The sequence below is a fragment of the Podarcis tiliguerta genome, assembly GCF_965153285.1.
Source record: "Podarcis tiliguerta genome assembly, chromosome: 13".
NCBI lineage: Eukaryota > Metazoa > Chordata > Lepidosauria > Squamata > Lacertidae > Podarcis > Podarcis tiliguerta.
In genome coordinates, this window is record NC_139546.1 from 18,042,755 (window position 1) to 18,070,469 (window position 27,715).

Consider the following 27,715-nt stretch of genomic DNA (forward strand, 5'->3'; position numbering starts at 1 on the left):
TTACATTATTCCGGCTGGAAGGTCCCGCCTCCGCGCAGGGATTGCGCCGTCGCAGCCACAAATGACGGTTTGTTAACCGTGCAAACCAGCAGAGGGGGTATAGCTCAGTGGTAGAGCATTTGACTGCAGATCAAGAGGTCCCTGGTTCAAATCCGGGTGCCCCCTCAACTAGCTTTTTTTTTTCTTTTTAAAAAACCATCATCATACTTAAAAGGCATAACTGGTTTTAATGAAATCTTCTGCAAAATTAATTAAAAAAGGAAACGGTGCTCTTTCTTTTAGCAAACAATGTGGGACGTATATACGCCTGGCTTTAACTGCAATGACTTTTGCAAACCCTACCACAGTTTTAACATTTGTCTCGTGTGGATGACAAGAAGATATGCTGCGCACTGGCTACTCTGCACTTTTTATAGGCTGTGTATAAAATGGTAATTCCAGATCGTAGTCATGTGACTTTTTTTTTTACATCCTGGGGGGTGTATTGCTCTTTTGTGAGCATGCTTAAAGTGTGTGCGTTTTGTGTTCAAAAAATAATAATAATGCACGAATAATCAGAGAGAGGGCTGTTTAATTTCAAAGCGGAGATTGAATGGATCGATTCGGATGTCAAGTCAAAGGTTGCAAGATATTGCGTTGCTTTAAAGTTGTAATTCTCGCGGCCGCCCAGAGGAGGCAATAGTTCGCCTTCAGACGGGAGCGGGAGAGATTTGGAGCAAAAAAACAGGCAGGAATCATCATCATCATCATCATCATCTCTATAAGCGGACCATAAGTAGAAAACTGAACTTTATTAGGGGGATGCAGATGTAGTTGCATCTGCAAAGACTTTAAAAACTCAGGACCAAATACTACAAAGGCTTCAGTTCAATGCATGCTTTTTTGTGATTAGCTAAATGGCAGTGGCGCCATAGTTCCAAAATTCTCCCACCACCATCCAAGTTGCTATTTGCCCTAGGAGGAGTAAAAATCAGCTTTATTAGATAAAACTGAGGGCCCCTCTTGACTGACATTTTATAGCTGATGTATTCTGCCACAACGTCTTGATACCATTAATAGTGCATTTGTGGTGGGGGTCTGCTTTGGGGGGGGGGTTGGTACTTTTCCCACTTTATTTCAAATTCTCTTCTGGATCGTTATTTTAAATCCATAATAAAGTCTTGATTTTTTTTAAAAAAAAAACATGTCCAGGGCTTTTGTTTTTCAATTAAATAGCCCTAGCAAAATGTGCCTTCCAGCATCCTGTGTGGAACAGAGTTTTCACAATATTATTTACATAGCAAGATTTATATTTACAGCTTGATTGTAATAAAAACTCAAAGCAGTTTATTTTCCCTAGCATCCTAACCAACCTCTAACTAGATTCCTTTCGGATCTTCAGCACTCACTTTCTGCAGGACTACAGAGACGCAGGAAAGGGAACTCAGGATATCACCCTGATGAGAAGACAAAGAGGTAGGTGAAGAGCAGAGGACATGAACTGAGGTGGAACTTAGAACCAGAGATTATAGTTATAGGGAACAGGTTGATTAGCTCTATGCCACAAATGGGAATAATATATATTAACTTCCCATTGTCTGGCATCAGATCTATAAGAGGCTGGGCAATCCAACACCTGTTGCATACCTAAAGGTAAAGGTAAAGGTACCCCTGCCCGTACGGGCCAGTCTTGCCAGACTCTAGGGTTGTGCGCTCATCTCACTCTATAGGCCGGGAGCCAGCGCTGTCCGCAGACACTTCCGGGTCACGTGGCCAGCGTGACAAGCTGCATCTGGTGAGCCAGCGCAGCACACGGAACGCCGTTTACCTTCCCGCTGGTAAGCGGTCCCTATTTATCTACTTGCACCTGGGGGTGCTTTCGAACTGCTAGTTGCATACCTACTGCACATTTAAAGCAAATGACTTCCCCTAAAGAATGCCGAGAATCATAGTTTACCCCAAAAGAGCTACAATTCACAGCACCCTTAACAAGCGAAAGTTCCCAGGGTTCTTTGAGCGAAGTCACTTGCTTTAAACGTATAATGCACAAGCATAGAGTGTTATAACCCTTATCAAGAGAGCAGGTGTGACGATGGGCTTATCACGATTGCACAGTTATGTCTAATGTCTTCATATTTAATTTCTTAACAGGTTATAAAGCCTTGTGCTTTAAGAAGATTAGCCCTGGGACCTTGACTGTGGAATGAATGAATGAATGTGTGTGTGTTTTTTGACTTTGGAAGTCAAAAGACTGAAGACCTAGAAAGCGAGGGAAAACAATCGCAAGAAGATCTTGCAAATAAAAATGGATAATATGGGAAGGTGGGAAATGTAGCAACTAGGAGTCAGCTAACAAAATTCTGCCCTTCGGCTATGGAGGGGAACAAGGAGTGGCAGGAGAAAAAACAGACCGTCCCCAAAGAGGCAAGGCATAGAGACAAAAGGACCAAGCGGTCAGGATGCTGAGCTGAACATCATTAAGCGTCAATCTCAGGAACCATCTAGCTAAATGAACGCCAGTGTCTGACGTCGTCGGTGAGTATTTGAGGTTATTTCTGCTGGCTGTTTTAAGTCCAGGCTCTTGGAGGAAACTGGCCAGAAGCCTTAGTCTGGGGCTGGAGAGATTAGCTTGGCTATACCATATTCTCCAGCATATACGCATCTTCACTTTGGACAGATGAGCTTTGAATGATTTCCTCTTAGGGGAAGGACTTGACGCAGCCAAACTGCAACTTTCTTCTGCTCTCGTTGTGGCATCGATGTTCTGAGGAGGAGCCATGGAGGAGTCGGTCCACATCTGGAGCTTCACAGCAGCTGCGCTTTGTTTTTCCCTTCTGAATTTGGTCTGCGCTTTGGTAAGTCCATTCCAGCTTGTCTTCCTTGATCACAGCTCATACTTCTTTTAAGGGAAGTCACAAAATGGTAGAGGGCTTGCCTTGCAGGCAGGCAGGTGCCTCGTTTAATCCCTGGCATCCCTAGGTAGGGCTGGAGGAGATTCCCTGTCTGTAACCCTGCCTGTCAGTGTTGACACTATGGAGCTACATGGACGCCATGATCTGACACAGAGCCCTTCCGGGTGCGTGTTTTATTGCATTAGTATCATTAGTGCAAGGGACGCGGGTGGCGCTGTGGGTTAAACCACAGAGCCTAGGACTTGCCGATCTTTGCCGATCAGAAGGTCAGAGGTTCGAATCCCCGCGTCGGGGTGAGCTCCCGTTGCTCGGTCCCTGCTCCTGCCCACCTAGCAGTTTGAAAGCACGTCAAAGTGCAAGTAGATAAATAGGTACTGCTCCGGCGTGAAGGTAAACGGTGTTTCTGTGCGCTGCTCTGGTTCGCCAGAAGCGGCTTAGTCATGCTGGCCACATGACCCGGAAGCTGTACACCAGCTCCCTTGGCCAATAAAGTGAGATGAGCGCCGCTACCCCAGAGTCGATCACGACTGGACCTAATGGTCAGGGGTCCCTTTACCTTTACCTTATCATTAGTGCACCCATGGCGGATTTATTCTGTTTTAGTTTGTTTTGTGGGTGCTTCCCCTATGCTACCACATGATCACTGCCCGGAGGGGATATAGCACAACGAAAGTAGGACAACAACAAAACAGAACAGTTGCGGTGTGAAAAGTTATAGGATTTCAGTAGGAAGCTACAAAGTAGGCACTGACTGGAAGTGAAGCAATGTGACAACTCCAAAACTTTTGCATATGCCAACAGCATTGAAAGAGGGTCCACCCCGAGTGCTGATGTAAGCTTTCAGAATACTTAGAATTAGCCAAATTGACAGACATAATAAGACAAAAACCAAAAAGTGAAGTAAAAAAAGAATGGGAGTGCCTAGATGAATATCTTAAAAGTCAAGGTTCAAGGAAAGAAATCTGGCTGAGTCTGGAATAACCATGTGAAGTTAAAGGATAAGAAAGAGGGATTTATATCTAGATGTTAGGATAGAGATGATCAGGAAAACAGGAAAGCAGAAGACGCAATGAGAGATAAAAGAAGTGCTGTGGGATTGGTGAAAGTCAATGTTTGTTTTTCTTTTTCGTGTTTATATTATTAACTTGTAAGATATGGATTAGGTTTTTTTGGTTTTTTGAATGTTGGTTTTTGTGTTTTGTGTATTGTTATGTTTCGATATTTTTTGTGTTGCTGTTGTTGCGTGGAAAATACTAATAAAATTTATATTATTTTAAAAAACCAAAAAGAAAGAAAGAAAGAAAAAGGGACCACTCCTGTGCCATAATCACAAATATACAGTACATGAATGCACGACAAAAAATAAAATCTGAAGGGGGAGAGCCTCCTGTGCTCCTCCTCTCATGGCCTTATGGCAAACATTTGGACCAATGGCTAGGAACTTTTATTGCAACCCTCCCCTCCCAGCAACTGAAATGTGGCGACTTCTTTCCCCCCAGACTCAGACGGTAAGAGTTAGTCAACGAGGTCTTTTGGTGTGGCAAAGTGGTGTCACAATAAGACCAGGTTCTAATCATTGCTCAGTCCTGCTCTCTCTCCGAAATCAGAACGACTTACAAATATATATACGAGAAAGGAAGTTGGAGGGGAACAGAGATGCAGTGAGGCTGTGCGCTCACCATTCATTAAAGCATATGCCCCGAGAATCTTGGGAACCGTAGTTTACCATTAGCAGAGCTATCATTCCCAGAACATTTAACAAACTACACTTCCCAATATTCTTTTTGGGGGGGCCGGAATGTGCTTTAAATTCATTGTGTGTATTCAGGCTTCGTTAGGGTCCGGATTTAGTAATCTTTATATAATGATGTATATTACTTCTAACCAGTGCTTTTTTCCCCGGAGGGACGCAGGAGTACACATACCCCTAAAATTTTTGTGAATCTTTGTGCTTTTGTTCATTTACTGTATTTATTTTTCCCAATTTGAACTATAAAATGGTGGTTTTCTTGAGTCAAAATGAGAGTACCCCTAAACATTTATATATATTTATATAGGGGGGTGAAAGCACTGGTTGTAACTGTTTAATGTTTGGATAAGGTATAAGGTATAAGGACTTGCTAGAAAACAAAACCCCAAGATGGCTGTCACCAATGCAAGCGAAAGCATTGAAAAAACTCAATATGGAGGCCAAATGGCCGAAGTATTGGGAAATTTTGGAGCAAGAGGGAGACAGGCTAAAACTGCAGAGTTTTGAAAAATTAAAAAATAGAGTGAGAGATTGGCTCCATTATTATCAAATAATGGAGGCATATAAATTGGACAAAAAATTAGGCTTCCAGGTGGAAAAATCAAAACTAGAAACAGAATTATTAGATCCCAAAGTTAAGAACTTGTCAAGAATGTATAACTTGCTGTTGAAATGGAATACTCAAGATGAAACGGTGAAATCTGCTATGATTAAATGGGCACAAGATGTTGGACATAACATTATGATGGCTGACTGGGAACAGTTATGGACCACTGGTATGAAATTTATGGCATGTAATGCCTTGAAGGAGAATTTAATGAAAATGATTTATAGGTGGTACATAACACCAGTCAAGCTGGCAAAAATCTATCATTTGCCCGATAACAAATGTTGGAAATGTAAAGAGATGGAAGGTACCTTCTTTCACCTTTGGTGGACGTGCCCAAGGATTAAGACCTTCTGGGAAATGATATATAATGAAATGGAAAAGGTATTTAAATATACCTTCCTAATTTAATGGTCTTTAGATGATGGTGTACGTTACTTCTAAATGTTGTAAGCCGTCCCTTTTGCATTTGGGAAGGTGGGCTCCTGCACATTCTGCTGAGGGTGGCTCTGGGCTTCTGCCCCAAACTTCCACCCTGATAGCAACAGAGCGGGAAAGGTATCATCTGCAGGCTATGCTGTCAGACTTGAACACAAAACAAACTATGTTTGGTTCCATCAGTTCCCAACCGATTCCATGTTTCTGGTCTGCAGAGCTGCTCCTTGCTAACTTTAGCACGGTGCTGTCAAAAGCTGAAGGAGACAAAAGACGCCTTGTTCTTGGCTGGGTTAGGCTGCAGTGTGTGGCACTGCAGCCCAAATCAGAGAAGACGAATGACGGCTTGTTAACAGGGTGACAGGTGTAACAGGATGGTGAAGGAATCCTCAAGGTCTGCACAAAAAATATTTCAGAGGTTCAAAGGGGATCTCTCTTTCAACCTTATGAAGCAATGCAGAACTCTCTCATATGCCTTCTTCCAGCCCAGCTTTTCCAGGCAGCACAATTATACCTCTCTGCAACTGTTTTGTTGTTGTTTAGTCGTTTAGTCGTGTCCGACTCTTCGTGACCCCATGGACCAGAGCACGCCCGGCACTCCTGTCTTCCACTGCCTCCCGCAGTTTAATCAAATTCATGCTGGTAGCTTTGAGAACACTATCCAACCATCTCGTCCTCTGTTCTCCCCTTCTCCTTGTGCCCTCAATCTTTCAAGGTCTTTTCCAGGGAGTCTTCTCTTCTCATGAGGTGGCCAAAGTATTGGAGTCTCAGCTTCAGGATCTGTCCTTCCAGTGAGCACTCAGGGCTGGTTTCCTTCAGAATGGAGAGGTTTGATCTTCTTGCAGTCCATGGGACTCTCAAGAGTCTCCTCCAGCACCATAATTCAAAACATCAATCCTTCGGCGATCAGCCTTCTTTATGGTCCAGCTCTAACTTCCATACATCACTACTGGGAAAACCATAGCTTTAACTATACGGACCTTTGTTGGCAAGGTGATGTCTCTGCTTTTTAAGATGCTGTCTAGGTTTGTCATTGCTTTTCTCCCAAGAAGCAGGCGTCTTTTAATTTCGTGGCTGCTGTTAGTTTTAACAATTCTGCGATGCTGCATCACAAACTCTCACAGCCATTTCAACACCCGCTTCCCAAATAACAAAACCAAACTCTAAGATTACAAATTCCCAAAAATACCATATGTGTACTCTCCACACCTCCAGTTGAAGCCGGACTTTGGAGATGAAAAGTTGTCAGCGATCTCAAAATGGGCTCTAGCTCAGACTTTGCAGAGCCTCGAATGGGAATGAACACCTGGACTGCACATGTGCCTTTGCTGCAAGACAGCCTTCCTCAACTTGGGGCCCAGCTGTGCTGATGGGAGTTGTGGTCTAAAACATCTGGATTGGTGGGGGGGAAGGTTCAAGAAAGTTGCTTAATTCTGTGGATGGGAGGATGCTCTCAGTCATTCTGGTAGAGCTGAGAAATGATGGGAAATTTGTGGACCAGTGCTGATATAGGTCCACAAAGACAATGATTTTGCCATCCGATGATACGGTCTTGCAAGATGGACACGAGACTTGAAGACGACAATGAGGACACCCCAGACACACAGTGAACTCTGAAAAGACCTGTTAGGATGAAAAGACAGTTGTCAGTCAACAAGTTGTAGGCAACTTTCCACTCCTTTTCTTTTTTTAATTGTTAATATTTAACTTGCTTTTTTTGTAAATACCTTAAATAAAATGCTACTTTTTTGAGAAAAAAGAAAGACGATTTAATATAAATGAGAGCTCAAAGAGGAAGGTGTGACTTTAAAGAAGGCAGCTGTTTTATCCCCACCTTGCCATCACGCTTGTGTTTTTTGTCCCAGGGCGACATTTTGATCAATTACAAGATGTTGAAAAGGCCCGGCCTCTTATTTTATGACACAGATTTTGATCAGTTCAGATGCGGAAAGCCCAGCATATATTCATTTATGGGTTTTTTTAATCGTTTTCTGATTCTAAAGGTTTGGCTGTGTCGCCTTGATTCCATCTCCTCTTTTAACACCTGGGGCTATAGCAGGTCCTTGTTGTTGCTGCTGCTGCCGTCTCTCCCTGTGTTTGTAGCAGCTCTGGAAATTTCATTATTGATAAGGTCCTTATCGGCCTTCTCAAAATGTCCTGGGCAGATGAGTGATTTAATTGTAGCAGTCACATTTGGGCCTGCTTTCATTGTCTCTCGCCGCCCACTTTTTATGTGGCACGGCTTCTCCATTTCCTGACAATATTGCAAAGGAAATGAACCGGTCCGTGGCAAATATGAAACAATCTCATAGCCCCTCGTCATAGCTTTTAATACATCCATGTATCCCAGGATGATCCATTAAGGGTTTGCCACTAATGGTCCAGCTCTGCTTTGACATTTCCTCTCGCTTCCGTCTCCCATTGCATACCTGTTTCTTCCAACACATTTCTCCCTGTATTTTCTTAATTTTTAGAAAGTTTATTTTTTTTATATTCTTCTAAGTTGATGGGACACCTGGACTCCCATCCTAATTCTGGGGTGCAAGACAGTGAATTTAGCATGCTAAAATGTTCAAGTCATTAAAAAAAAAAAAAAAGCCAGAAGGCTGGCTTCCTGATGAAGTAATCGCTTGAAGAGTTGGACCATTAAGAGAGCAAAAAGGCAGGGCGATGGCCCATCCTGGAAGCCATCAACAAGGAAAACACTCTCTGCCAGACCACAGAGGGGTGGCAACCCAGCCCTGGGCAAAAGACAATACAGAGCTAGAATTGAGGAGAGTCAGAATCGCAGTGGGCTGGCGTAAGTGGAATTTGCTGCCAAGGAGTGTGGTAGAGTCTCCTTCTTTGGAGGTCTTTAAGCAGAGGCTTGACAACCATATGTCAGGAGTGCTCTGATGGTGTTTCCTGCTTGGCAGGGGGTTGGACTCGATGGCCCTTGTGGTCTCTTCCAACTCTATGATTCTATGATTCTAAGCAAGAGGAGAAATAGATGTGTTAGGGGAAAGCAGTTTGCAAGCTGGAGAAAAAGCGGTCATAGCTCAACATGGGCTGATAGTTTGAATCTAACATGGCAGCCATGGGAGAGACGAGACCCTCCTGGAGTGCCCCCCTGAGTGCCCCCGTAGGCTCAGGTTGTAAAGGTAAAGGGACCCCTGACCGTTGGGTCTAGTCGCGGATGACTCTGGGGTTGCGGCGCTCATCTCGCTTTACTGGCTGAGAGAGCTAGCGTACAGCTTCCGGGTCATGTGGCCAGCATGACTAAGCCGCTTCTGGCGAACCAGAGCAGCGCACAGAACGCTGTTTACCTTCCCGCCGAAGAGGTACCTATTTATCTACTTGCACTTGACATGCTTTCGAACTGCTAGGTTGGCAGGAGCTGGGACAGAGCAACGAGAGCTCACCCCGCCGTGGGGATTCGAACTGCCGACCTTCTGATTGACAAGTCTTAGGCTCTGTGGTTTAACCCACAGCGCCACCCGTTTCAGGTTGTATATATGTGTAAATGGGACGCGGGTGGTGCTGTGGTCTAAACCACTGAGCCCCTTTGGCTTGCCGATCAGGTTGGTGGTTCAAATCCGAATACATAAAATATTTACATATTTTATCCTTCGAAATGCGCCTTTCTCCAAATTTTGCACACCCAATATAAAAACGCATATATTGATGGGAATAACATACAAAACCGTATTACATTTGTGGAATTCCCTTGCAGAAATGCATATATTAGACCAAATTGTGTACAAAAATGCATATATATATATATATATATATATTTGCATAAATCTGCATAAAAATGAACATGCATTTAAAAAAAAAAGTTTGGAAAGGGGGTAAGGTGGATTTAAGTTGAGTAAGAATAGGAAACTAAAAGAAACCAATAATGTCAGATCTGGTCATCCCTAGCCCCAGCCAAGTCAGTGGGAGAGGCTTTGCTGCCACATTCCTGTCTCTGATGTTGCCAGGTGAAGGAGGATCCAAACGGCACGTGGTCCCAGATGAGCCAATGGACCTCACAGCCTCATCTCTCCCTTCTTCATTTGTTTGGCAGGTGGACACTGATGATGTTCTAACCAAAGAAGAACAGATTTACTTGCTGAACGAAGCTAAAGAAAAGTGTCACCAGCAGATAAATACCCAGAAGGAAACAGTCCAAGGTACCTGCTTTTCTGCATTTCTAACTTTTGGTGCTGGGGCCCCAAGTGCATAAAAACATTTTTAAAAATGGTTGAGTCATATTATTGGCATCAGACATCAAAGGAAAGCATGGCACTTGTTAAATGTTGCCTCCTAAAGGAGGAAGAAAGTCAGACTGGATCACTGGGGATGCCTGTTTTCTTTGGTTTTTTTAATTACTCCTTATCATACCAATAACCTTAGCTTTGTTGTTGTTGTTTAGTCGTTTAGTCGTGTCCAACTCTTCGTGACCCCATGGACCGGAGCACGCCAGGCACTTCTGTCTTCCACTGTCTCCCGCAGTTTGGTCAGACTCATGTTTGTAGCTTCGAGAACACTGTCCAACCATCTCATCCTCTGTCGTCCCCTTCTCCTTGTGCCCTCCATCTTTCCCAACATCAGGGTCTTTTCCAGGAAGTCTTCTTTTCTCATGAGGTGCCCAAAGTATTGGAGCCTCAGCTTCACGATCTGTCCTTCCAGTGAGCACTCAGGGCTAATTTCCCTAAGAACGGATGCCTTTGATCTTCTTGCAGTCCATGGGACTCTCAAGAGTCTCCTCCAGCACCATAATTCAAAAGCATCATTTCTTCAGCCTTCTTTATGGTCCAGCTCTCACTTGCATACATCACTACTGGGAAAACCATAGCTTTAACTATACGGACCTTTGTTGGCAAGGTGATGTCTCTGCTTTTTAAGATGCTGTTTAGGTTTGCCATCGCCTTTCTCCCAAGGAGCAGGCGTCTTTTAATTTCGTGACTGCTGTCACTATCTGCAGTGATCATGGAGCCCAAGAAAGTAAAATCTCTCACTGCCTCCATTTCTTCCCCTTCTATTTGCCAGGAGGTGATGGGCCCAGTGGCCATGATCCTAGTTTTTTTTGATGTTGAGCTTCAGACTATATTTTGTGCTCTCCTCTTTCACCCTCATTAAAAGGTTTTTTAATTCCTCCTCACTTTCTGCCATCAAGGTTGTGTCATCTGCATATCTGAGGTTGTTGATATTTCTTCCGGCGATCTTAATTCCGGCTTGGGATTCATCCAGCCCAGCCTTTTGCATGATGTAACCTTAGCTTACTATGATATTATGTCCAGACCCACAAACTGTGTGCCATAGTAAATAAAAAAAATGAGGTTTTAGAATTTGGTTGCAAGATGCATGGGTCAGCAACCTTGCTGGAATGAAGCAGATCTAGGTGTGGATTGGAGACATCTTGTGAATCTCACGTGCACCACTTTATATTTCATAATGGAACATATTGGCCTGTCTAGTTTATTATTGTCCATACTGGCTAGCCTTAGACACAGAGCTTCATAAAGAGTCTTTCTCAGACTAGACTGGAGAAACCGACGATTGATACATGGAACCTGCTGACTGCAAAGGCCCTTCTCCTAAGCTGCCGTCCTTCCTAAACTCTGGAAGAAAGGTGGAGAAGAAACACAACATAATAAATAAAATAATGTAAAAGCTGTTGTCAACCCAAATGACCTCTTAGCAGAATAGAAAATTACCCATCGCATCTTCAAGCGAGTCACTGGGTGGCTGGTCTTTGCTTCCTTCCGATCAGCCTTCTATTGACAGCAGAAACGCTGTTTGCGTTGACCTGTGTCCCCTTCAAAAGTGTGGCACTCAGAGCCTGATCACAGGGCCGGCCCTATCGTTGGGGAGAGTGAGATGACTGGTTTTGGGTGCCGTGAAAGGGCCGCAATAGTTAGCTGATTTGGTGTGTCATGAAAGAGGAGCGGTGGTTATTTATTTAACTTATTATTGCTTTATCTATTCATATTTGTCAGAGTTGAAAATCTCTGTTCGCTACATGGAGATGTAATGAGACTGAGGGTATGTTCTATCATATGTAGTAGACCTGTAAAAGTGCAAAAGAGTATTGGGAAATACTTTATAATAAACTGAAAAAAAATGTTTAAAAATACTTTTCTCCCCCAAAAACCAGAGTCCTTTTTGTTGGGGATAACGCAAGCGGAAATTCCCAGATGTCAAAAAGGCTATTTATGTATGCCACCACTGCAGCCCGTGTTTTGTTAGCCCAAAAATGGAAAATGAGAGGCAACTTAAACTGATGGAATATGCGCAGCTTGCGGACCTAACATATATAGATAAGAGAACAAGAAGAACATACATTTAAAGAAGATTGGAAAATGTTTATTGAATATGTGGAGGAAAATTGTGTATATCTGAAAACATGGGCACCGTTAAGAAAAATTCAACAGTGTAAATAAGTTTTGATGGATGTTATAATGGAATACTGATTGGTTTAGTTTATCTAAAATATGCAGGGATTTATGTTGTGCAAAATGAACCGTGGAAAGAGAGGAAGGGAAGTCACTGATATTTTAAGGTTGTTGAAGTGAATATTCTAAAATGTAAAACAGAAATTTAATAGAAATAATAATAATAATAATAATAAAAAGAAAATCCCTGTTCACAACAATTTGTTGTGGAGAGCTGTAGAAGAATAGCCAATGCTCTTGAATATCTATCCATCTTCTGCAAATAAATAAATAAATAAATAAATAAATATATTTAGAAACTATGCCAGTGGCGTAGCGTGGGGGGTGCAGGGGGGGTCGGCCGCACCGGGCGCAACATCTGGGGGTTAGGGTTAGGGGGCACAAATCCATGGGTTAGAGGGCGCAAATTACTTGCCTTGCCCCGGGTGCTGACAACCCACGCTACGCCTCTGTACTATGCTATACTACACTGAAATGTTTACGTGCTTCTTTGATTTTGCTTGAGTCTTCCTGCCACGCTTGCCGTCCTCTCCTGCCACACCCTTTGAGATCCACTGACTTAACCCAAGGATGAAGGTTGCTCTCCTCAGCCCCCCTCAATGCTATCATGCAAAGTTGTGATTAATGTGCCATTTCCTCCTTAGATGGCAACTGTTTGCCTGAGTGGGATGGGATTATTTGCTGGCCCGAAAGCCTCCCCAGCAAAAAGGTGGCCGTCCGATGCCCTGACTACGTCTATGACTTCAACCATCAAGGTATGTACGTTTTCTCGGCCTTCACAGAAAGCTTCAGGTCTTTTGGTTGTTTAGGGCTGAAGCAAGATGCTAAAATGCCTCTTTGCCATTTAACATGCTGGTTGTTGTTGTTGTTGTTGTTGTTGTTGTGTGTGTTTAAATATTTTTTATTAAACAATTACAACATAACAAATTGTCAATCCATATAATCACATACATTATTCCCACCCCCCTTTTCCCCACTCCCCTTTAATCTTCCCCCCAGGACTTCCCTCATCTCCTCTCTCTGATTTCTTAAGGAAATGGTCTAAAAAATCTCTAAAAAGACAACAAAATGAACTGGTCTCCTTGGCAGGTTTTGAATAAACATGCACAAATTTATTGGTTGATTACATGATAGAGAAGGAGATGTATAATTTTATAACATGCAGAGAATAATGTGTGTGTGTGTGTGTGTGTGTGTGTGTGTGTGTGTGTTTTTAATGCAAACAGAACCAGCTTTTTGGCAGGGAGGGTGTCTCTTAATGACTGTGATTGCAGGAAGGGTGGAGGAGCATTTAATACTGAGGCAAATCCCTCCTCAAGAAGGTGTTGTTTGCTTTGGGAGAAAATCTTCTCGCCCTCCCATCAGGTGCCAGTGAAGGATTCAGCTCCCAGCAAATGCCATCTTTCCTCAGGACCTCAGCAGGGGAACAAAAGGTTATATCCCCTCTCCCCGCCTGCTGCAATCTTGATAAGAATCAGCCCATCTCCAGCTGATGTTATTTGCATTATTTAAAAACAACACATCAGGTCAAGTTTGGCCCATAGCAGCAGGAGGCTGGTAAACAGGACAGAACCATTAGGAAATAATAACAATTTAACTGGTTTTAGGAGATGATGTTTTGGAGTGTGTGGAGGTTCGTCTTGCTTGTTGAGAAGTCAGGATGACCGTTCCTTCTTTTTTTAAAAAAGGAGATACCTTGCAAGAAAGTCGTTGCTTGGAGGCCTTGCACTCTGTCTTCCATGAACATGGTTTTGACAGTGGGTCCGTAAGTGACTGTGGAGGCCAATTCTGGATCCACACGTCCTTCCTCAGTGGGGACATAGGTTCTCATGCGGGAGTTGATCCCGGTGAGGGTTTGCCAAGCGTGCCTTCCTCTTTGCACGTTTCTCCATTTCGTCCTGAGTTTGAGCGTCTTCAAAGCCCACGACACCTTTGGTAAAGGCTGTTCTCCAACTGGAGCGCTTGCAGGCCAGTGTTTGCCAATTGCCGGTGTTTATACAGTGGTACCTCGGATTAAGTACTTAATTCGTGCCGGAGGTCCGTTCTTAACCTGAAATTGTTCTTAACCTGAAGCACCACTTTAGCTAATGGGGTTTCCTGCTGCGCCGCCAGAGCACAATTTCTGTTCTCATCCTGAAGCAAAGTTCTTAACCCGAGGTAATATTTCTGGGTTAGCGGAGTCTGTAACCTGAAGCGTATGTAACCCGAGGTACCACTGTACTACATTTTTAAAGATTTGCCTTGAGAGAGTCTTTAAACCTCTTTTTGTTGATCACCAGCATTACGCTTTTCATTTTTAAGTTCGGAATAGAACAGTACACTCTACACTTGCTCAGAAGCACTGTTTTTTGTTTTGTTTAATTTATAATAATTTCTAAACCACATAATCATAGAATTGTAGAATTGGAAGGGACACTGAAGGTCATCTAGTTCAAATCCCTGCAATGCAAATACAGTGGTACCTCGGGTTAAGTACTTAATTCGTTCCGGAGGTCCGTTCTTAACCTGAAACTGTTCTTAACCTGAAGCACCGCTTTAGCTAATGGGGCCTCCTGCTGCTGCCGCGCCACTGGAGCACAATTTCTGTTCTCATCCTGAAGCAAAGTTCTCAACCCGAGGCAATATTTCTGGGTTAGCAGAGTCTGTAACCTGAAGCGTATGTAACCCGAGGTACCACTGTAAACAAAAGCCCCTAGGCGGTTTATTTCCTCTGGGGCCTCTGGCCTTTTAAAAAATGTGCAACTGTTCAGCCTTGCTGGCATCTTCCCCTTCACACGTTCCGCTCCATCTCATTGGACGCTCTGCCTGTCCTTTATTTCAGGTCACGCCTACAGGCGCTGTGATGTTCACGGGAACTGGGAACTGGTGCCCAACATGAACAAGACTTGGGCCAATTACACAGAATGCGCCATATTCTTTGCTCCGGAACGGCAGAATCAAGAAAAGGTTTAATTCCTAAGCAGGGGGAAAGGGTATTGGGAGGACACAGAGTCTTGTGGAATTGGGTACCACAGGCAGGATTTAAAGGACAGGAAAGGGAAGGGAGGAATCTATTGAGATTGGAATTTCTCATAAAAATTGTGCCATAAAACAGGGGTGATGAATCTGTGGCCCGGCAGGTGTTGAACTCCCATTATTCCTGACCAATAGCTACGCTGGCTGGCAATGATGGGAGTTGAGGTCCAACAACACTGATTTCTGAACTTGATGGGATCCTTTCCAGCTCTGTTGTTGTTTAGTCGTGTCCGACTCTTCGTGACCCCATGGACCAGAGCACGCCAGGCACTCCTGTCTTCCACTGCCTCCCACAGTTTCGTCAAACTCATGTTAGTAGCTTCGAGAACACTGTCCAACCATCTCGTCCTCTGTCGTCCCCTTCTCCTTGTGCCTTCCATCTTTCCCAACATCAGGGTCTTTTCCAGGGAGTCTTCTCTTCTCATGAGGTGGCCAAAGTATTGGGAGCCTCAGCTTCAGGATCTGTCCTTCCAGTGAGCACTCAGGGCTGATTTCCTTCAGAATGGATAGGTTTGCTCTTCTTACAGTCCATGGGACTCTCAAGAGTCTCCTCCAGCAACATAATTCAAAAGCCTTACAGCTCTGTAATTTTAACATCCGGACAGCCACAGGTTCTTCATCCTTTCCGTAAAGGCTGACAACGGATGAGCATATGGAAATCAAATTGCAGAAGGAAATGAGGATATTTGGCCTGCTTGGGGGGGGGGGGGGCGGAACGGACCAAGGGAAGATAATCTAATCATTTCCAAAGATTTAAAAATAACCTCCCCAAAGGTGGTAGGGGTGGGATGCAATTGCTCACCCCATTTGCTATATTATCTGATAATTACACATCTGAAATGTTATAATTATCTACCACAAGCAGAGAAGTAGCGTGTGTACTTTGAAATATCAATCAACAAAGCAAATCAGTGTTGCTCACCATAATTGTAGTCAACGTAATGAAACAAATATTGGAGAAAGGGAGAGACAGAGTGGCCAGACTGTTGTTTGGTTCCTAAGCCATTAAAGCAGGTGTCAGCAAACTTTTTCAGCAGGGGGCCGGTCCACTGTCCCTCAGACCTTGTGGGGGGCCGGACTATATTTTTTGGGGGGAAATGATCGAATTCCTATGCCCCACAAATAACCCAGAGATGCATTTTAAATAATAGCACACATTCTACTAATGTAAAAACACTAGGCAGGCCCCACAAATAACCCAGAAATGCATTTTAAATAGAAGGACACATTCTACTCATGTAAAAACACGCTGATTCCAGGACCGTCTGCAGGTCGGATTGAGAAGGTGATTGGGCCGCGTCTGGCCCCCGGGCCTTAGTTTGCCTACCCATGCATTAAAGGTTCAGGCTAGCACTTTGAAACTTACTGGGAGCCAGCGAAGCTGTCGCCCCTTGCCCAGTCCCTCTTTGCAATCTGGCCACAAAGCCAGGGGCGAGTTGCAGTTTTTGAACGGTCTTCAACGGCAACCCCATGCAAATTTGCCACTGCTTTAAGAGCTTACCTTCAACAAGGTACCAGCAACTGGGGAACATAATTAGGTGGCAGAATTGTCTTCTTCAGAAAGTTGCACAAGAAAATTGCAACAGCTGGAGGATATTCTATTTTGGAAAAGGGAAAGTGCTTTAGGTGGGGGTTCTTGACGTGGTGTAGCAAGTTGTGACAATGGCTCTGCAGTACTTCTGTGCTGGAGAGCCAGTGTGGTGTAGTGGTTAAGAGTGGTAGTCTTGTAATCTGGGGAACCGGGTTCGCGTCTCCGCTCCTCCACATGCAGCTGCTGGGTGACCTTGGACTAGTCACACTTCTCTGAAGTCTCTCAGCCTCACTCACCTCACAGAGTGTTTGTTGTGGGGGAGGAAGGGAAAGGAGAATGTTAGCCGCTTTGAGACTCCTGAAGGGGAGTGAAAGGCGGGATATCAAATCCAAACTCTTCTTCTTTTCCTCACACAGGAAGTGTTTGACCGGCTGCGCATCATCTACACCGTTGGCTACTCCATCTCCCTTGCCTCCCTTGTGGTCGCCATGTGCATCCTTTGCTACTTCAAGTAAGGAGGGCAGTTCTTATTGATTCATTGCCCCATCCTACCCCCTGAACTCTAACCCATGGCCTTATTCTACAGTGGTACCTCGGGTTAAGAACTTAATTCGTTCCAGAGGTCCGTTCTTAACCTGAAACTGTTCTTAACCTGAGGTGCCACTTTAGCTAATGGGGCCTCTCACTGTCACCCCCACTGCCGTGCGATTTCTGTTCTCATCCTGAAGCAAAGTTCTTAACCCGAGGTACTATTTCTTGGTTAGCAGAGTCTGTAACCTGAAGCGTCTGTAACCTGAGGTACCACTGTACTAATCATGGCCAGCAAAACTAAGAGAAAAACTATCTTGGTTTGGTTTCCTTTGTGTGGTGGGGTAGACTTGGCTTGGGGTGGGGCCGGACAGGCTCCATAAAGGACTGCTGCTGGGCTGAGAGGGCTCCGTTTTTGTTTCTTAAATTGCTTTTATTTTTTATCTATGTAATTTTAAATTGTGATTGATATTGTATTCTTAGTTTCAGATTTTATGATTTATGTGGAAATTGTTTTCCATTTGGTTGTGTACTTTCTGATGTGCTTTATTTATTGCTTATGACTTTTGTTATGTTGGTAATTATGTAAATCTTGTCATGCTGTAAGCTGCCTTGAGCATTGTTTTAACTATGGGAAGGCGGTGTACAAATAAAATGATAATGATGATGACTTTGCTTACAGAACCTCAGGTAAGTACAGGTGGTGGCAAGATAGTTCTGTTCTCCCAAGGCACATATAATAATAATAATAATAATAATAATAATAATAATAAATAATAGCTTTTTCTGGGGGGAAGCAGGGGTATGCATACCCCTAAACGTTTTGTGAATCTTTGTACTTTTGTACATGTGCTGTATTTATTTCCCCCGATTTGAACTATAAAATGGTCATTTTCTTGAGTCAAAATGAGAGTATCCCTAAATATATATTTTTTGAAAAAAACCACTTATTATCATTATCATTTGTTAATTTATATACCACCCTTCATCATAAGATCTCAGGGTGGTCACAGAATAAAATAGAAGATAAAAACACAAGTAAAAACAGCAAAACAATAACCCTCCCTTCCCACAGGTACATTTAAAAGCCTGTAGAATATTAATCCACCAAAGGCCTGATTGAAGAGGAATGTTATTGCCTAGTGCCTTCTCAATAGAAGGTTGCTGTTGTTGTTTAGTCGTTTAGTCGTGTCCGATTCTTCGTGACCCCATGGACCAGAGCACGCCAGGCACTCCTGTCTTCCACTGCCTCCCGCAGTTTGGTCAAACTCATGCTGGTAGCTTTGAGAACACTGTCCAACCATCTCGTCCTCTGTCGTCCCCTTCTCCTTGTGCCCTCCATCTTTCCCAACATCAGGGTCTTTTCCAGGGAGTCTTCTCTTATCATGAGGTGGCCAAAGTACTGGAGCCTCAGCTTCAGGATCTGTCCTTCCAGTGAGCACTCAGGGCTGATTTCCTTCAGAATGGATAGGTTTGCTCTTCTTGCAGTCCATGGGACTCTCAAGAGTCTCCTCCAGCCCCACAATAGAAGGTGGAATCATGTAATAATAAGGAGCACAGCTGCTCATTATTTTGGTTACCTCATACTATTTTCTCCTGGCAGTGTTGTTTGGTGTTTAGAGTTCCAGACTAAGAATGGGGGAGAGACCCAGGTTCAAAACCCTTCTCAGCCATAGATTGGGGTGTGTGTGTGATGGGGGCCAATCACACCCTCTTTCTCAGCCTAGCCTACCTCACAGTCATTGCTGGGATAAAAGGATGGTGTGGAAAATACGCATAGTACCTTGGAAGAGCGGGCAGGATGAAGACATAACATATAAATAAATTGAAATACTCCGCTTATTAATGTGTGTTTAAGGCGGCTTCACTGCACCCGAAATTACATCCACCTCCATCTCTTTGCCTCCTTCGTCTGCCGAGCTGTGAGCATCTTTGTGAAGGATCTCGTGCTGTACTCGACCTTGCGACTTGAGGGGCTGCAAAAGACGCAGGACAGTGACTGGGATGCTGAAGATCTGAGCCTCGCCTTGGGATCCAGGACCCAGCTAGTAAGTCCCTAGTGTTTAGGTTTTGTTTCCCTCTTCTCAGTGTCTATTAAGAAGTGCGATGTGTGCCTTGGCTTAAAATCTTCCTGGATGTTTTAGGGAACAAGGATACAGATTTCAGAACAGTCAGCTCAAGATGGTTTCCATATATATATATCTCCTGCCAACCTAGCAGTTTGAAAGCACAGCAAAGTGTAAGTAGATAAATAGGTACCACTCCGGCGGGAAGGTAAACGGCGTTTCCGTGTGCTGCTCTGGTTCGCCAGAAGTGGCTTAGTCATGCTGGCCAGATGACCCGGAAGCTGTACGCCGGCTCCCTCGGCCAATAAAGCGAGATGAGCGCCGCAACCCCAGAGTCAGCCACGACTGGACCTAATGGTCAGGGGTCCCTTTACCTTTATATATATATATATATATATATATATATATATATATTTCTTATCTTATACAATGTTTTGGACTTCCATCAACCACAGCTGGAGATTTTTCAATCTTTATCACTTTATCTACATTTCATTAATTTCCTTATTACTTTTAATAATCCTTAACCGATAATTCTCTTCTCAATCTTCTCTGCAATATTTCACATAATCCTCCTTGCAAAACTTCTTGCAATCCTGCTAGCGTAATCTGTTTATTACAATTGATTTTCAAATAGTTCAAATATTTACTCCAGTCCTCTGAGAATCTCTGGTCCTGCAGGTTTCGAATCCTTCCTGTCATATTATCTAATGGTTTCCTAATCAAAAATAATAATTTAAAAACCCAGCATTTTAAATTAATCAGCATTCCAGTTCTGAAAGAAAGAAAAAGTGAGATGGTGATCTCTTGGACTTGAATGCTGTTAATCTGCCTGTTCCTCACATTAACCTCTAGTTAAGCAGCAGGAACAACAACTATTAACAAAAAAACCTTGCAAAAGATTTGAGTGTGACCAGTGGGGGTTGTCCAAAACTTGGTCCTAAGAAGAAAAAAGATATGATACCTTTTTATCAATGGATTGACAATATGACAAACATTCACAACTAATGAACGGACGGCTTACATGCGCAGACTTTGCTTGGATAACTACGATAACATTTGGAATGAGTTTCTACAGAATGTTGCAGGCTATTAACGACATAAGTATTAGGATAATAACACTGTATTGATTTATATAAGAATGTACGGAAGTATCTTAGATTGCATTTTTGTATATGGGTTTTCCTTTCTTATAATCACCTTCATTTTTTTATTCATTTTTTCTTCCGTTTTGTTCTGTATTGCTTTATTTCTTTACGATTGAAATTATTTCAATAAAATACACCAAAGAAACGCAAAATACTTTTTATTGGTCCTAACAACTACCACCACCAAAAAGGATGTTTGCTTCTCCGTTCTTTCAGGCAGGCTGCAAGGTAGCTGTGACCATCTTCCTCTATTTCTTGGCTACAAATCACTACTGGATCTTGGTGGAAGGTCTCTATCTCCACAGCTTGATCTTCATGGCTTTCCTCTCAAACAAAAGCTACTTGTGGGCTCTTACACTCATCGGGTGGGGTAAGCACAGTCCAGTTCAGTCTCTCGGCTCCTGCTCTGACTATGAACCTACGCAGGGAAGCTCAAACAGGGCAAGTGAAGGTCACAAGAGGCTGCCCCTGTATTCCCCAGAGTGGCTGGAGAAACCCAGCCAGATGGGCAGGGTATAAATAATAAATTATTATTATTTGAAAGGTCTCTCTCACCTCCTGTAACCACAGCTCTCTTTGACGATGCGCTTCCCTTCCCACCACCCATCATGTGGCGCAGAGGACGCGGGTGGCGCTGTGGTCTAAACCACTGAGCCTCTTGGGCTTGCCGATCAGAAGGTCGGCGGTTCAAATCCCTGTGACAGAGTGAGCTCCCGTTGCTCTGTCCCTGCTCCGGCAAACCTAGCAGTTCGAAAGCATGCCAGTGCAAGTAGATAAATAGGTACTGCTGCGGCGGGAAGGTAAACGGCGTTTCTGTGTGCTCTGGTTTCCGTCACGATCTCCCGTTGTGCCAGAAGCGGTTTAGTCATGCTGGCCACGTGACCCGGAAAGCTGTCTGTGGACAAACGCCGGCCTCCCTCGGCCGGAAAGTGAGATGAGCGCTGCAACCTCATTGTCGCCTTTGACTGGACTTAACAGTCCAGGGGTCCTTTAGCACAGAGGGTGAGGTACGGTGGCCCAATGGATAGGGCCCCTGCACCATTCATAGTTGTGTAGAAGTGGGAACTTGTATGGCACATACAAAGTCAGTGAATACTAGAGTAGCAAGCATGGAGCCCTCCTGATGTTGTTGAACTCCAGTTCCCCTCAGCCTTGCCAGCCAGCAAGGGCATTGGTCAGGGATGACATCACAAGACTGGTTTGATGCAAAGGAATGGTGGGAGGATCTGGCTGGGGAAGAAGGGAAGAAGGCTCAGTGCCAGCGGAGTGGTGGTGGGACGATGATGGGTAGTCACAGGGAGAATACTGGGAAGAGGAGGTGTCGGAAGCTCAAGAGGTCACAGGGTTTAGTGAGTGGGGAGAATCTGTGGCAGAGAGAAGTTCAGACTGAGAGGCAGAAGCTGAAGCAGTAGAGGAGGGAGGCCAAGAAATGGAGATGGGTCTGTCTGGTGAAGAGGCAGGGGTGTCCTCCCCTCCTGCTGCAACAAACTCCTCTCTCCCTCAGTCTCTCAGACCCAGGAGAAGCATGAAGAGGGGGGAGGAGAGGTTAGCTTCAGCAGGCACAGTCTCAGATTGCTGGGGGGAAACCCTGGAGTGGAGGGGATTTGGGCAGCTGTGGGGAGTCTCACCGACTGCTTCATGGGGGCAAGACCTGCCAGAGAGGAGTAGCTGCTCTCATTAGGCCTGATACTCCTGTTTTTGCTCATGAAGAGTTAACTCCAACTTGCTCAGTGTGATTTACTGCTGGCTGGCTCCTGTCTTGACGATGGGAGTTGTGGTCCAACAACACCAGCAAAGTACTATTTAGCCGCCTCCTGGTGTATACTATTAGCCTCACATTTTCTCCTGCTGTCCTTTTAAGAGCTCACTGGAAACCCAGATCTCTTTCTGCTTGCTTTCCTTTTTCTTTTTCCTTCGAGGGGTACCTGCTGTCATTGTCTCTGTCTGGGCCAGCGTCAGAGCATCCCTGGCTGATACGCAGTATGTACCTTCTGCTTCTCCTAAAACACTATTCAGGGATATTGGGCAGGATGAGTTAGTGAGGAGAGGGTAAATTAATTGCTTTAGCCACTACCGTATAGGAACAGATTTTTAGATCTAATTTGCTTTTTTGTATCCCAATAGTTATGTGTGGGCCTGATACGGAGAGCTGCTTCTCCCCCTGCATTAAAGAATATAATCTTCACAACCCCCCCCCCCGAAAAAAACAACCCCACCCCTATACCCGGTCCATCTTTTATACAGGTACTAGCAAAATACGTGCTAGAGTTCATAGAAGGCCGAGTTTTGCAACAACAAAACAAATTGTAGTAACACAAACCTCATGTCCAACTTAGGAATGCCGTAGTCTAGTGTATGTACCGTATTTTTCGCTCTATAAGACGCACCAGGCCACAAGACGCACCTAGTTTTTGGAGGAGGGAAACAAGAAAAAAAATATTTTGAATCTCAGAAGCCAGAACAGCAAGAGGGACCGTTGTGCAGTGAAAGCAGCAATCCCTCTTGCTGTTCTGGCTTCTGGGATAGCTGAGCAGCCTGCATTCACTCCATAAGACGCACACACATTTCCCCTTACTTTTTAGGAGGGAAAAAGTGAGTCTTATAGAGCAAAAAATACGGTAATTCAGGCCGGTGGTTTTACAGGAGTAATGCCTGAATCTGAACCTCTCTATTTTGAATCTTACTTCTGTCACGGGTTCATTAGGTGCTATTTGGTAAGCCACTCTCTTGGCCTCAAATATCAAAACTGTCATATTGGGACAAGCATACTTGGACCTACCTTGCAGGGTTGGTGATAACGATCACAGTATTTACCTGTTTAAAATGTCTTGTAAATGATTTGAATTTCTTAAGGCTGAAAGAAGCCAAAATGTCCTGAAGCTCAGAAACTCAAAAGCTGACCGATTCCTATTCTCTTCAGTAGCATAAGCTATAGGGACGCGGGTGGCGCTGTGGGTTAAACCACAGAGACTAGGACTTGCCGATCAGAAGGTCGGCGGTTCGAATCCCCGTGACGGGGTGAGCTCCTGTTGCTTGGTCCCTGCTCCTGCCAACCTAGCAGTTCAAAAGCACTTCAAAGTGCAGGTAGATCAATAGGTACTGCTCCTGCAGGAAGGTAAATGGCGTTTCCGTGTGCTGCTCTGGTTCGCCAGAAGCGGCTTAGTCATGCTGGCCACAACCGCAGAGTTGGCCATGACTGGACCTAATGGTCAGGGGTCCCTTTACCTTTACCTAGCATAAGCTATGTGCTATGCCATGTTTTTAATGCTGTGAACAACCCCGGGACCTTAGCGTGAAGGACAGGTAATGAAAAAATGAATAATAATCACGCAAAAAGGACTTGAGGCTCAAAGGTGTCAGGTGAGAGACCCAATATGGATATACCCCTTTGGTGCTTAACTTCAGCCTCTCCTCATCAGGTGCTGGGACCTCAGCGCTGGAAACATGAAATGGATCTACCAAGTTCCTATCTTGGCAGCAGTTGTGGTAAGATAAGAAGGGCACAAAGAGAGTACGAGACCACCAGCTTGCTGAAGCTAAGCAGGCCTGTGGGACTGATCAGCAGCTGGATGGGCGACCACCTGAGAACCACGTTTCCTGCCCTGGGCTCTGTGATGGAAGGATTTGGAAAAGGAATTTTAAAAATGCAAATTAGGGTGGGCTGGGAAGTAGGCAGTCAAGGTGTCCTTTGGGCCAGTTGCCAAACCACTTCGTAACTGATGAAAATCAGTTGAAAATAAAAAAAAAATTAAAATGTCTTCTCCCATATAAATCCTGCACTTGAGTTTTAAGATCAGCCCACGTGGTCTTGCAAAGGGTAGCATCTTTTGTGGATGGTAGTTTAGCACCCATTAGATGCAGAGTATTTGCAGTTGCTGCCTTTGTGTTATGGAATTCCTCCCCCCAGAAACATCACTTCGTCCCTCCTCTTTTCAAAGGTGGGGGACGATGACCCCATTCTTATTATACTGGCATTCTGCAAATTGTGCCCTCAATAGCAGAGGCAGTGGTTCAGAAGCTGCGGATGCGTTTGAGTTGGTTTTGTTTGGTTTATTACTGATTGTATTGGTTGTTGTTTGGTTTTTTAATGATTGCTGATCATCGCCACGTGACTTTATTGAGTTGTGTTCAATTAACTTTTATCCAGAGTTAGACCCATTAGAATTAATGACCACGAGTCACTTAGGCCCATTAATTTCAACAGGTCTACTCTGAGTAAAAATAGTTTGGCTACAACCCATATGGGCCAATAGCAGAAATGCATTCTCTATAACACAGCAAATAAAAGGGAATTGAGGAATGGCATTTCACTGGCATGGAAAATGCCTGGCGCAACATGAAGTGTCTTTTTATTGCCGGCAGGTGAACTTTTTCCTCTTCCTCAACATTGTGAGAGTTCTTGCATCGAAGTTGTGGGAGACAAATGCAGGGAAATTAGATCCCCGCCAACAGTACAGGTATGTAGCTTGGAGCAGCTGAAACAGACCTCCCAGTGTTAGCAGTACAATGAATAAATACTTTCTTACTGAAATATGTCCCCCTTTATTAATGCTCTGTTAATTTCTGATTGCCTAGAATACTGAAACTTCTTCCATGCTGGATTTCTGTCCTGCTATGTTCTTCATCTTCATTTGACTTAAAGCTGGTTCTTGCTGTTTATCAGATCATTTATCTGTGTTATTATGGTGGTTTCCTCTTATGTGCCGTCTTCTTCAAGCTTCTACCCTTTTAAGGTCTCCACCCATTGTGGCCTCCCTTATTCCCCATCACGGGCCCTTCAGCTCTCCTCTTGGACGATTCAAAAATGGAATGACTGCACAAAATCCCTTTCCTTCCAGGAAGTTACTAAAATCCACCCTTGTTCTGATGCCCCTCTTTGGTGTCCATTACGTGGTGTTCATGGCCATTCCTTACACAGCTGTGTCCAGTGTCCTCTGGCAAATACAGATGCACTACGAGATGCTCTTCAATTCTTTACAGGTGGGTCTTCATGGCGGGTGAAGCCTTTTGTGTTTGATCCATTCAGTCACAGCTATTTCCATCTATGGTTGTCTCTTTTTTCCTATCGACAGGGTTTCTTTGTGGCTTTCATTTACTGTTTCTGCAATGGCGAGGTAAGGAACATTTCTTCTGAGATGCACGGATCCTCTCTTCATTGGGTGTATTCTGCACCTAGTGCACGGGGAGGGGTCAACCTCCTTCCCCATGCCCGGTATTTCTTCTGCCTGGAGAATATGGTTGCGATTATTTCGTTTCCAAAATGGAAAATATTTCCCAACACCTATGCCCTTTGATATGGTATCCTCCTGATCTGATTATGTACAGGGGGCATTGGAGTTACTCAATGACTAAGAGCACTCTCTGAGTCGTCAGATACACAGCCTGGGCCTTAATGGAATTAGGCACCTCCCCTTTCATAGAACAGTTCGGGAACGGGGGTAGCATCCCACCCATATGCTCTTAGCTGGTGCAAAACTGAAACTTTTTCATACTGGAGAAGAGAGGGAAAGAAATTGGACTGTAGCAGGGATGGGCAGTTAATAAGCCATTGTTCTGCTTTTACCAGCTGTCGAAGTACAGTGGGTGCTCGGGTTGTGAACGTGATCCGTGCGGGATGCACGTTCGCAACCCACAGCGGCACGTCTGTGCACGCGCAGGTTGCAATTTGGCGCTTCTGCGCATCCGCCGAAACCCAGAAGTAACCCGTTCCAGTACTTCTGGGTTTCGGTGGTCCGTAACCTGAAAAAACGCAACCCGAAGAGTCTGTAACTCAAGGTATGACTGTACTGAGAATGTGCAGGCGGGCGATGGTCTTTTTCTAAGTTGCATTCCCTTAACAGTCTGCCTCTACCGCCAGGTGCAAGCAGAAATTAAAAAAGACCGTTTCCGGAGAAACCTGGTGCTGGACATAAAGCAGAAGACCCGAGCTGCCAGCGCAGGTGGGAGCTACTCCTACGGCGGGCTTGTGTCCCACGCCACCAACAGCGTCAGCTTGAGTATGGCCAGCTGGGGGGTGACTTCTGCAGCAGTCGTTGCCATGCCTCTTGGTGCCAAAAACTGGCTGATCCACCTTGCCCCCACTGCCGCTGCCCCAGAGTACACCCCGGCTTCCTCCACCTCGGATAATTCTCCAAGTCAGGAGATGATGCAGAAGGTCCTTGAGGAGAACATCGGTGCTACAGCCTTGGAGGGGAAGCACTCCTGCTTGAAAAAAGAGCTGGAGACCATGCTATGAAAGGGAACAGAGAAAATGTAATTTTCTAGGATCAGAGTAACTAGGCGAGTGAACTGTCTAAGTTTCAATCTTGAGCCAGGTACCACTATAGCGATTAGGAAGTCTTTATTCTACTACTTACGTCAGTGTGGAAAAAGGGTTCCAAGTATTTGCCATTTCAGATTGGTTTAAGCTTGGTTCTGGATGCTGAAAGGTACTGAGGGAGGTAGCGGTTAGGTGGATTGAATTGTTCTGGTTAGTTCGATCTGCAAAGCACATGACACGCCTTTTCAGAAATTCCAATCGTCCAAAATATATCCATCTCCCCACCTCACTTTCAGCCTCCTCAGCAGCAATAAGCAAGCAAAGGAACCATTCCTATTCCCATTTTCTGCTGTGTTGTGTGTTTCATCTGTGTTAAAATAAGGCTTTTGTTAGTTGATTGCAACCCCAATTTCAGTAAGTAGGCACTGAGTGTTAAGAGCAAAGGTGTTGTTGTTTTTTAAGGCTATTTTGATGTAGTGCTAACATGAGAAATAAAATATTAAAGCTGGTGTTTCCTTCTAACGAGTAGTACTTTTTGCTTAGTCCAAATTCTCTCAATAGCTCTGAAAGGCATCACTATCAAGACTGACAAAGGCAAGTTTACTCAACCACCAATTCCTGTAATTAGGTGATAGCCCTGATTCTGTTTTACAGAATGGATATTTTTTTAAAAAAAGTGTTCAAACAAGCTTGCCATTTTTCTGCAAATCACCCCCCGCAATGTGAGAGGAAGTGGCGCTGAGGGACGCGGATGGCGCTGTGGGTAAAACCTCAGTGCCTAGGACTTGCCGATCGTATGGTCAGCGGTTCGAATCGCCGCGGCGGGGTGAGCTCCCGTCTTTCGGTCCCAGCTCCTGCCCACCTAGCAGTTTGAAAGCACCCCTAAGTGCAAATAGATAAATAGGAACCGCTTTATAGCGGGAAGGTAAACGGCATTTCCATGTGCGGCGCTGGTGCTGGCTCGCCAGATGCCGCTTCGTCACGCTGGCCACGTGACCCGGAAGTGTCTCCGGACAGCGCTGGCCCCCGGCCTCTTAAGTGAGATGAGCGCATAACCCTAGAGTCG

General features: G+C 44.5%; 1 protein-coding gene across 2 annotated transcripts; it reads left to right on the forward strand.

The window, feature by feature from the left end:
- Positions 1-27,168, forward strand: LOC310661830 (parathyroid hormone/parathyroid hormone-related peptide receptor-like). 2 transcript variants are annotated; one of them, XM_083408322.1, is made up of 15 exons: positions 1-67; positions 2,131-2,514; positions 2,683-2,834; positions 9,732-9,837; positions 12,747-12,857; positions 14,924-15,048; positions 17,065-17,159; positions 19,035-19,224; positions 20,607-20,760; positions 22,310-22,370; positions 23,810-23,876; positions 24,753-24,847; positions 25,229-25,370; positions 25,463-25,504; positions 26,248-27,168. In XM_083408322.1, the coding sequence occupies exons 3-15, from the start codon at positions 2,757-2,759 to the stop codon at positions 26,623-26,625; spliced, it is 1,644 nt and encodes a 547-aa protein (XP_083264448.1). In that variant the 5' UTR covers positions 1-67; positions 2,131-2,514; positions 2,683-2,756; the 3' UTR covers positions 26,626-27,168. The 2 variants fall into 2 exon arrangements, with proteins under 2 accessions (XP_083264448.1, XP_083264447.1); XM_083408321.1 differs by lacking the exon at positions 1-67 and adding an exon at positions 110-431.
- Positions 27,169-27,715: the final 547 nt, after the last annotated feature.